Source organism: Gadus macrocephalus, chromosome 15 (genome assembly GCF_031168955.1).
Source record: "Gadus macrocephalus chromosome 15, ASM3116895v1".
In the NCBI taxonomy this organism is placed as follows: domain Eukaryota; kingdom Metazoa; phylum Chordata; class Actinopteri; order Gadiformes; family Gadidae; genus Gadus; species Gadus macrocephalus.
In genome coordinates this window covers 2,092,286-2,102,682 of record NC_082396.1, presented here as the reverse complement: position 1 = coordinate 2,102,682, position 10,397 = coordinate 2,092,286, and the positions used below count along the sequence as shown (strand labels likewise).

At 44.3% G+C, this 10,397-nt stretch overlaps 2 protein-coding genes across 5 annotated transcripts; one reads left to right on the top strand and one right to left on the bottom strand.

Annotated features, from left to right (window-relative positions):
* Window positions 1-106: 106 nt before the first annotated feature.
* On the bottom strand, window positions 107-5,587 carry eloal (elongin A, like). 3 transcript variants are annotated; one of them, XM_060072624.1, is made up of 11 exons: window positions 5,440-5,587; window positions 4,334-4,390; window positions 4,108-4,220; window positions 3,059-4,022; window positions 2,885-2,984; window positions 2,571-2,729; window positions 2,402-2,499; window positions 1,778-1,958; window positions 928-1,045; window positions 618-724; window positions 107-374 (listed from the first exon to the last, which is right to left on the bottom strand). In XM_060072624.1, exons 1-11 carry the CDS (start codon window positions 5,512-5,514, stop codon window positions 313-315), a joined length of 2,034 nt encoding a protein of 677 aa, XP_059928607.1. In that variant the 5' UTR covers window positions 5,515-5,587; the 3' UTR covers window positions 107-312. The 3 variants fall into 3 exon arrangements, with proteins under 3 accessions (XP_059928607.1, XP_059928609.1, XP_059928610.1); XM_060072626.1 differs by lacking the exon at window positions 4,108-4,220 and having other exon boundaries at window positions 5,440-5,586; XM_060072627.1 differs by lacking the exons at window positions 4,108-4,220; window positions 5,440-5,587 and adding an exon at window positions 5,399-5,413.
* A 561-nt stretch (window positions 5,588-6,148) lies between these two features.
* klhl31 (kelch-like family member 31) lies at window positions 6,149-10,397 on the top strand. 2 transcript variants are annotated; one of them, XM_060072629.1, is made up of 4 exons: window positions 6,149-6,309; window positions 7,208-8,413; window positions 8,520-9,778; window positions 9,836-10,397. In XM_060072629.1, exons 2-3 carry the CDS (start codon window positions 7,239-7,241, stop codon window positions 9,250-9,252), a joined length of 1,908 nt encoding a protein of 635 aa, XP_059928612.1. In that variant the 5' UTR covers window positions 6,149-6,309; window positions 7,208-7,238; the 3' UTR covers window positions 9,253-9,778; window positions 9,836-10,397. The 2 variants fall into 2 exon arrangements, with proteins under 2 accessions (XP_059928612.1, XP_059928613.1); XM_060072630.1 differs by having other exon boundaries at window positions 6,150-6,309; window positions 7,211-8,413.

Genomic DNA, 10,397 nt, shown 5'->3' with positions numbered 1-10,397 from the left:
ATAAATATTATATGCGCCAGTTTCTTTCCATGAGCACTAGAGGGAGCCAAATCATACCAAATGACCGAGAAGCATCAACCACAAAAACAGACAAAACCAAACAGCACAGCATTAGATTGCCCTTTCAGATGCTCGTTTAATAGTGAATATTATGAAAGAAACAAAACTATAATCTCTTACAAAGCTTATCAGAAATCAAGATAATACAAGAGTGACCTATGCCTACATCGTCTCTAGTTATGAATGGATAGTGCAATTATAATTCAATGTTGTGAACCCTTGTTTGTGCGAAGATTTATTCAGTGAGAGCAATCATCTGCGTCCTAGTTGTTTTTTGAAGGCTTTTAGTGACTTTGCCATCATTGGAGCGACTCCTGCAATAACAGAAAATACACTCATTACTCTGATTGGTAATGGTGCCCATTAGTGCAGGAGAAGGGAAAATAATGAGTGAAGTGCCGATAATTAATTTACATATCCCCCATCACTATGACAACAAATCACAGACCACAAAAACTAGAAAATCGAATAAAAGTGAAAACCGAATGAGTTGAATTATTAATAACTCATTCTGCCCCTCCCCCCCAAAGCCAAAACACCATTCAATCGAGTCTTACTTGTTCTTTTACGAGGGTCTTGTGAATTTGCCGTCCCCGAATTGGTGGGGTTCGATTTAGGGGGCTCAACACAGCTTGGTCTAGGTCGGTGTTCGTGAATCTTGACGCTGAAAGGAAACCACAGTTCATCTTGTTGTCCCCAAGGTCAAAGTTGAGGGGTTGTTAAAATGCCACCCAGTTTCTAGAACGACAAATAAAAAAATATACACGCACCCGAGGAAATGCAGGCAATTACAATTCATGCTTGTTCATGCAACTGTCAACACGGCAACAGGGCGAGGTTGTCGGTCTCACGGCTGCCGGAACCCACCTGGCGCGGACGGCACTGGGCTGAACGGCACCAGCTGTTCCGTACATCTCCTGCTGGATCCGGACGTCCCTCGGCGGCTTAGCAACGGTGTGGATGAACGCCATCTTCACCTGGCGACCTGCGCAGAGCAGGGCCCGAGCGGCGGTCATTTTAACGGGGCGCATACTCTCAAACAGCGTAGAGCACGGCTGTTCAAACAAACCACCGGGTTCGACTCGCTATGAAAGGAAATGTTTCGTTTTCAAAGTGAAAACATTTACCGGTGAGTTCAACAAACCAAGTGCAAAATAGTGCTCTTTTTGGTATTGGTTCTCTTGTTCCTGGAGCCTACAGCAATTCAGCTAATTTTTTCTTTAGACTTGACCAGCGAGCAGGTGGTCAAGTTATATTAGGCTGGACAGAATTGATGGGTTTGCCCGTTCAGACAAACGAGTTAAACCACAAAGCCCGGACGGTATAAGAACCCTACAGCCAAACCTCCCGAAAAGGATGAACCAAATGAGGCTATTTTGCGTGATAATTTATAACTTCGAAGCCCTCTCGTGGCTAGATAATGAGGGCATGATTCTAAATAAATTAGCTGACCTTTAATTAAAAAAAATGAATAGTCACCCATCGTAACGTTCACTTATCACAGATAGATATCTCATTAATACAAAAACTGTGGGGGAAATGGGATTATAGCGCTACATAAATTCAAAACAATAGTCAACATCGAGGCCTTTTATAAAAAACATTTCAAAAGACGCCCAGTTGAGTTCTTCAATTCAAGTTGATCATATTGAACGGCCAACCATGTTACGCTGGCCTAGTAAAATAACAGAAGACACAGGCCAGTACAACAAGCTACCTTGAGGTTTCTTTGAATGAGCAGAGACGATGGTCTTGGCCAGTCTTTTGAACTTGTTCTCCCTCTCCTCAGATAGCCGCACGTACATCTCCTTCCAGGACTCGTATTCCAGGAGCCTGGCTCCTCGGAAGTCTCTCTCACAGTGTCTTCCCCAGAAGTGGTCGGTCTCTCCGATGTAGCTCTATGAAGGGGGAATAGTGTTTATCCTTTCCGGGCAGGATTGTCTCGCGGTTTGTGGTGTTTATGTCTTCTATGTGTTTGTGTTTTTTCTGTTTTCTGTTTGTGGTGTGTGATGTAATGCCCTACAATGGAAACTATGGACAATTATTGCATGCGTTAAGACACATACATTAATTGAGCAACTAAATGCAAAACAAATTTCAGAACTGTCTGACAAAGGAAGTCAATTATTATTTGACTCCATAGTCAAAGGAAATGGGCTCTGCCTCAATCCCCAATGCAATGCTACCTGCAGGCGTACTTGAGCAAGGCGACTGTGTGGTTTTGGATTAAAGTGACTCAATGACTAAACCGATGAGTCAACGGAAAATGAGCTTCCAAAGAGATGACCCTATTCCAATTGTCTACAAACAAACTAAAACCAAACACATCTCCAGATCTTACAGGGTTGTATTCTTCAATCCGCAGCAGCTGATCCGGTGTACATCTCTCCAGCACCGGCTCCAGGATCTCAAACGGGACTCCCCCGGTATCGTACAGCACTGAGGGAACATTCCAACATAAACATTCACCATATCGAACGCCCGAACACGGGATGGCTGGCGTCACTCACTGTCGATGTTGTTCTGGAGGGCACGGATGCACTGTTGGTACAAGCTCATCATGCTTGGTAGGAAGGCACTCTTGTTTCCCGAGTACACTTGCATTTTCTTGTTACAACGATGGCCGGTGAAGTGTTTCTCCCCAGCGTCATCGAACAATTCTTTCTCTACTGTAAAGAAAAATAATAAATGTATGGAATAAAAGGTTGACTTGTATCAACAGTTGGCCTCAGTGACGTCACACATTTCTTACAACTGAAAGACGAGATGCTTTCAGATGGTCACCACAGCACCCATGTTTCTACTTATGTACACACAAACCAACCTCTCTTGGGCTCATAGTAGTCAACAATGGAGAACTTATCGCATTCAGGCAGGAATTCTGGCAAGGGAGTGTTGAGCAAGTCCATTACATTATCTTTAACCTAATATAAATAAGAAAGGGTTAGTCCTGAACCTGGTGGCGACAATCGCTGTACTTGCAATTGTTGCGCTATACCTTATTCATGCCAACGCCATTTTCCAAGAGTGGAGGCAACTTGAAGGTCTTCTCTTCTTGTTGTTTTGGGGCTTCCCCCTTCTCCCGAGTCTTCGTCTTCTTGGGAAGAGGCTGCTTGGATGTGCTTCTCACCTTCCGTTTCGATGTATTGGTGTCATAGCTCAGGAAAGACTCAAAAGACATGGACGGTCCCGCTAAATCAGCCTCGCTTGAATTATTGACCTTTATTTTGGACTTTTTGCTGCTGGTGTTTGAATGTCCAACACTTTCCGACTTTTTCATAATTTTTTGACACCGTTTATTTTCTTCAACAACTTTCTTCTTCTTACTTTTGCGGTCCCAAGAGCTTGCCAACGTGTCTGTGCCATCCTCTTTCTCACTGGCTGAATCAGATGAAGTCATTGAGTATTTGGCTTCAGCTTTAGAAGGGAGAGGCTGTTGAACAGTCTGCTCTGGTGTGGATTTCGGATTTTGATGTTTTTTCTTTGATTCTTTGTCCTCGTAGAGTCTTTCAGTGTCTGTTGTGCAGAGTGCTTTTTCTTTAGGGGTCAGTCTGCATTTTGAGGCCTTGTTAGTGGTTTTGCTTCGATGCATAGTGTCATGATGCCCGTCATGTTTATTATTATTTTCATCTTCATGGGGGATTTTTTTATGGCTTTTGTTTAAATCGTCTTTTTTTAATTTACTAGATTTTTCCTTTGGGACTTGAGGAGTTTCTCTTTCCAGAGAGCTTCCCCACAGATCATCTTCCCTCTTCTTCTCCTTGCGTTGTTCCTGGGGTGAAGCAGGTCTTTTGTCGTCAAATTTCTTTGAACCCTTAATTGCTGTTGCCGTTTCCTTGCTCTCACCCCGAGATTTTAGACATTCTCCTCTTTTGTCTTTCTCTCCACTGCTTGTGTGAGTTTTCTCCTCCAAACCATCTTTCGATTGTGTAGTTTGTGAAGTGTCTGAATCTACTGGATTGCTGTGTTTAAGCAAACATGATTTAGGAAAAATTACCCAATGAATTACTGCATTAGATTAAAAAACAAAGCAATGTGAAACAGCACCTTATGGAGTCCTGAGGAACTAATTTCTTCCAGTATCTTACTACCGATTTGGCAACTTCTCCGACCTCCTTGTGATTCCGCAAAGAATTTACAGTTTTGCCGATACCGGTTTCCTGTCAGGATTTTAAATGGAAATATAAGATCAGCTCCAAAAAAGTCTGAACTAGGAGTACCGAGGCAACAATTGTAGTCACATATGTTCAAATATATAAAACGAAAGTCTTACGGAAAGAATATCCAAGGAGACATCCAGACCCTGAAGCTTCTGCAAGGTTTTTAGAAGCTGTGAGAAAAATAAACAATACATTAACACCACCATTATATTTCCTATCTGTCAATCAATTTGCAAATACAATATAGCTGAATCGTAAACCATTCATGTGTCTGATAAATTGCATGAATTAAATGTTCAAAGGAATCCGATTTTTGATGAAGCTTAGGCCTTCATGCCATATATGGTGATCCTGGATTTGGATCGCTAAAGTGTGACTTGCTGACCGTGCATTTTGAGAAGGGGGGTCCATCTATGGGAACCCTAAACACACCCACTTTGGCTGATCATTTTACTACGACCTATAAACGGGTAATGCAACTGCTCCCAAGTTTGGTTTAAAAGGCATCAGGTTACACACAGGCAGGCCATTCAATGAATTAAAACAACCCATGTAATGTCTGGGGAGTGAAAGTCTCGGCCATTACTTCATGAACAACGATTGAGTCGTCGACCAAACCAAGTGACCAATAGCAAGCCGACAGAGAACTCTTGCAGTAATGACGGACAGCAGCCATAAGTTGAACAACTGGGAGTGAAGTTAATTTTAGCACCAAGGCAATACAAACTGGCCCCCTGCCGCAGAGAGTCGACTGTTATAGCATTCGGTCAGCAGCCTGCGTAAAACCTAAGCTGTGTGCAAGGAATGGGGATTCAAGGAAAAGCCACCGGGACACACCATTAAACTACTCTTTTGAATCACTGTTTTGTCAACATTTCAACGATCATTAACAATATTTTTTTAAACCTAGTTCAATTAAGCAAAACTAAATGTTGTGTATTCTATAGGCATCACAATATGCAGAGTTGTGAAGGAAAACAAAAAGCTATCTTAATGTGTTAACATGACCTGGTTTGTCATGGCCTCGTTTATAAGGCCTTCGTTCGAAATGGGCCTAGGTCGTTTCATTACCTAAACAACTGTGAACGTGTGGACACATGAGTGTCTGAGAAGCCCAGCTCTCGTAAAGCCATGTGTATGGTAAAGTAACAACACTGGCCAACATGGCCCCACCTTACGTTTGTGGGTGTCCATATAGGCCTGCATAAACGTAGCCTACCGTAGTAGACTTCGACGTGTCCTTGAGTTGTAGTTTGAGCTGTATCACTTTTTTCACCAGATCCGAGCCGGCCATCACTCTTTGCTTTATTCACGTGCAATCATTTACACACGCGGAAATGGATACCTATGACACTATATAATGGGCGGCCCCCCTGAACCTATAATCCGTCCCAGGTCATTATTCGATCGATTGCATTCACTGGATCAACTCATTTGAGCCATTTAAATGGATGGTCGATTAGAACGTCACTTCTTATAAAAATAACATTAACATACACTCAGCCCAAATGTCTCTAAAGGGACCATCAATTAATTGTTTATTTTATAAACTGCAACAACACACATTCTGGCCCATTTAAAAAAATTGGCATTCTATTATACTTTACATATTTATTTATGCTTATTCTTGTATGGAAGGATAATAGTATACTGCTATCGAAAATATATGGACATATGGATGCAAAAAAATCCCAATTAAATGGCCTTGAATCTATTCGCAGGGACGACGCGTGTGCATAAATCGATCCAAAGGTATTGAGACAACTGTGTTGATACTTTGATAGACATGGAATATTGGCTTGAAATAATCCTATCCTATTTGTAGTATTTGGAGCATTTAAGTGGCATCGGACGATTCTGCTGGATCTGTGCTTGTGCGTGTGCGCGCGCGCGCGTGTTGGGGGTCTTGCTGGGTCGGTCCTGCTAATCGGTCCATTATTGCGCAATACTTTGTTCTCATGCACTCCCATAGAGGAGGGGTTAACCTTATGTCTTATCGAGTAACGGTGTCCCTCGGTCTCTCTCTCTCTCCCGCAGACGATTTAGAGCCGCAAGGGCTTTTCTCATCGGCCTCATCCTAATTCCTCAGGTGAGTAACTTCTGATTTATAAATTACGCACGTTGTTTTATTGTGTAGTATTATGGATTCTACAGTGTTTGGAGAAACAGTGGGTGTCCTTGCTTCCGTGCTTTGTGTGTGAGGCCAAATATAAATTGGCCAAAATACCTCATGAGCGCTTTCAAAGCAAAGCAAACTGTTTGTATTTGATAAACAATTTAGTAGTCTACATCGCCTACTGTGAGCAAACAAAACTATCATGCAAAACCACCCCTTAATAAGCAAATTTGAGAATAAGTCAAGGAGTTATAGGGCCTATTTGTCTCACTTTATTAAGACTATCGTATAGGTTTCAATCTAGGAATAAGACAACAAACTCCACAATAATATGGGTTTCATTTATATTTTTGCTTAAACAATACGAGAACATGAGGTGGTGTCTTCTGGCCTCAAAGTCTATAAAAGGAACGCCATGCTGGACCCTACGCCGTTGCTATTCCTGGACACGTACTGATAAATTGTGACAGATGCAGAGAGAGGAATGTTGACGCTTGCACCTACTCCACTATCACCAAGCCCTGAGGCAGCTTTCCAATTTGTTAAGGATTATATGCTGTAAGAAAAACTAATATTTTATGTTTTTTTTTAATCTAACTGTATTCTGACTTAGTTGAATGTGCTTCGGTGAAGGGTCGTTTGACAAGGCAATCTACAGAACACTAACGTAGTGAGCGTAGTGAACAGGGCAGTAGCCCCTTAACAATGCAATCAGATCAGTTATTAATTAGACAGGTTGAATTCCTGATTTCCAATCTGTTTGTCTATCATCAAGGCATTCTATTTCTGTCGAGAAACAGACATTTGCAAGAAACACAAAATAAACCCCTTAAATCGAACTTATCTTCAGATTGTGCGTTTTTGCTTTCAGAAGACCTGGGCCGTGACACTCTGCTTCAGCCATGGCTCCCAAGAAGAACAAGGCAACCAAGAAGAACAAAGGGGAGATCAATGAGATGACCATCATGGTGGAAGACAGCCCCGTCACCAAGATCAACGGGCTGAACACCCTGCTGGACGGGGGAAACGGCTTCAGCTGCATCTCCACCGAGGTCACGGACGCGGTGTACGCCCCCAACCTCCTGGAAGGGCTGAGCAAGATGAGGCAGGACAGCTTCCTCTGCGACCTCACCGTGGCCACCAAGTCAAAGTCCTTCGATGTCCACAAGGTGGTCATGGCGTCCTGCAGCCAATACATCCAGAACATCCTGAAGAAGGACACGGCGCTGCAGACCATTGACCTGAATGAGCTCTCCCCTGTGGGTCTGGCCACCGCCATCACGTACGCCTACAGCGGGAAGCTGACGCTGTCCCTGTACAGCATCGGCAGCACGATCGCCGCGGCGATGCTGCTGCAGATCCACACCCTGGTGAAGATGTGCAGCGACTTCCTCATGCAGGAGCTGAGCGTGGAGAACTGCATGTACGTGGCCAACATCGCCGACGCCTACGACCTCAAAGAGACCAAGAAGGCGGCCCAGAAGTTCATGCGGGAGAACTTCATCGAGTTCTCCGAGATGGAGCAGTTCCTGAAGCTCACCTTTGAGCAGATCTGCGACTTCCTGTCGGACGACTCCCTGCAGCTGCCCTCCGAGGTCACCGCCTTCCAGATCGCCATGAGGTGGTTGGACTTCGACGAGAAGAGGCTGAAGTACGCCGCCGACCTCCTGACCCACATCCGCTTCGGCACCATCTCCGCCCAAGACCTGGTGAACCACGTCCAGAACGCCCCGCGCATGATGCAAGACCCCGAGTGCCACCGCCTCCTGGTCGACGCCATGAATTACCACCTGCTGCCGTTCCAACAGAACATCCTCCAGTCGCGCAGGACCAAGGTGCGCGGGGGCGTCCGGGTGATGATCACCGTCGGCGGACGCCCTGCTCTGACCGAGAAGTCTCTGAGCAAGGAGGTCCTGTACAGGGATGCTGATAGTGTCTGGAATAAGCTGACGGAAATGCCAGCCAAGAGCTTTAACCAGTGTGTGGCGGTCCTGGATGGTTTCCTGTACGTGGCGGGCGGAGAGGACCAGAATGACGCAAGGAACCAGGCCAAACACGCCGTCAGCAATTTCTGCAGGTGAGCAAACCGCCGTCAGACAATTCTTAAAGCAATCTGTCGTCATGACTTTGCCGTCGTTAATCACCGCAATTCCTTAACTTTTTGTGTTTGACTTTTATTCAAGGTATGACCCCCGCTTCAACACTTGGATTCACCTGAGCAACATGATCCAGAAGCGCACCCATTTCAGCCTCAACACCTTCAACGGCCTCCTGTTCGCCATCGGCGGCCGCAACTCGGACGGCGTCCAGGCCTCGGTGGAGTGCTACGTCCCCTCGTCCAACCAGTGGCAGACCAAGGCCCCGATGGAGGTGCCGCGCTGCTGCCACGCCAGCTCCATCATCGACGGCAAGATCCTCGTTTCCGGAGGGTACATCAACAACGCCTACACCCGGGCCGTGTGCAGCTACGACCCCTCCACGGACACCTGGCAGGATAAGAGCAGCATGAGCTCGCCCAGGGGCTGGCACTGCGCCGCCACGGTGGGAGACCGGGCCTACGTGCTCGGGGGAAGCCAGCTGGGAGGCCGCGGGGAGAGGGTGGATGTCTTTACGGTGGAATGCTACAGCCCCCAGAACGGGCAGTGGAGCTACTGTGCCCCGCTGCGCACCGGGGTCAGCACGGCCGGCGTGGCGATTCTCAACGAGAAGGTTTATCTCCTGGGGGGCTGGAACGAGGTGGAGAAGAAGTACAAGAAGTGCATCCAGGTTTACAGCCCTGATATCAACGAATGGACTGAGGATGACGAGTTGCCGGAAGCCACTGTTGGTATCTCGTGTTGTATGGTCAACATACCCACACGTAAAACACGAGAGTCTAGGGCCAGTTCAGTTTCTTCTGCCCCAGTTAGTATATGAACTGTCAGATAAATGCCTGTAATGCCTGTATCGTAGGACAATATATTGGTAACAAATTCTAGAAACAGTAAGATTCATCGGTAAACAGAGAAGAAGAATATTTCCATTATCAATGATGTCATGGGAAATGGCTAATAAATTGGTTTACACTTGCATTTATCAAAATGTCATAACTGAAATGCTAACCCTTTGAAGATATACAAAGGGAATCAGTATTATTGATTACGTAAATCATGATGTGTAATTGTAGCTGACAAAAATGAAGGCACAGAAAATAATACATCAAACTCATCATCGGACAGGAATTTGCTTTGGGTCCAATCAAGATAGGATGATTTTGTCCAATCTGAAGGCACAGTAGTTATGTAAATGTAATGGTTTTATGGCAAAGAAATAAATTGACAAGCAAGTAATGGTGGCCACATATTGTAAAGTCTTTAGAACTCAATGAGGTGAGGTGAGCAGGCATATAATATTTTAAACAATGGAAAAAAAAAATGCAATATCTGCCATTGTGACCTTGGGTGTCTTGAAAGGCGCCTCTAAATGAAATGTATTATTATTATTATTATTGTTAATACAGACACTTAATAAAAAAAACAGTTATTGAAACACTTTTTAAAGAGAATTACAATGTTTCAATTTATCGAATATCTGATAATCCATCTCTGGGCAAAGCATTGCATTCATATAACAAGAATGGTTGGAATGAGCGGGTTCAAACTTGAAATGAAAGCTTCTACCAGGAGTAGGTGGTTTTAGTAAAAGCCAGTTTCAACACATTTCTCTTCAGGGTTCAATTCGTCTGTATGCATGTCATATATAGAGTAATACCCAGGCAGGCATTGTGTGTCTAACAAGCCTATCCATGAAAGGAAATTGATTATGTTCTGCAGAAGATGGAGTGGTAGGGGTTTCAATGGTTTAGACGTGATGTTTTGTAAAAAAATAAAATAAAAAGATGCTATAGGAAAATAAAATCTGCCTGAGCTTTCAATGGGGGACAACAAAAGGAATGTAAAAACTCCTTGACTGCTCATGATCTATTTATATACTTGTATTTAAATCCAATAGTTGTGATTGTGTGATACTGATCAACAGTTATTTATTTAAATGCAAAATAAAAAGCTATTATTTTGTGCAAA

Excerpts from the sequence above, each read along its gene's own strand:
- eloal (XM_060072624.1), bottom strand. The coding sequence starts at position 5,514 with ATGGCCGGCTCGGATCTGGTGAAAAAAGTGATACAGCTCAAACTACAA. Across the intron at positions 1,959-2,401 it reads GGATTGAAGAATACAACCCT|AGCTACATCGGAGAGACCGA; the intron begins GTAAGATCTGGA and ends CCCCCTTCATAG. Across the intron at positions 375-617 it reads AGACCCTCGTAAAAGAACAA|GAGTCGCTCCAATGATGGCA; the intron begins GTAAGACTCGAT and ends CTGTTATTGCAG.
- klhl31 (XM_060072629.1), top strand. The coding sequence starts at position 7,239 with ATGGCTCCCAAGAAGAACAAGGCAACCAAGAAGAACAAAGGGGAGATC. Across the intron at positions 8,414-8,519 it reads GCCGTCAGCAATTTCTGCAG|GTATGACCCCCGCTTCAACA; the intron begins GTGAGCAAACCG and ends CTTTTATTCAAG.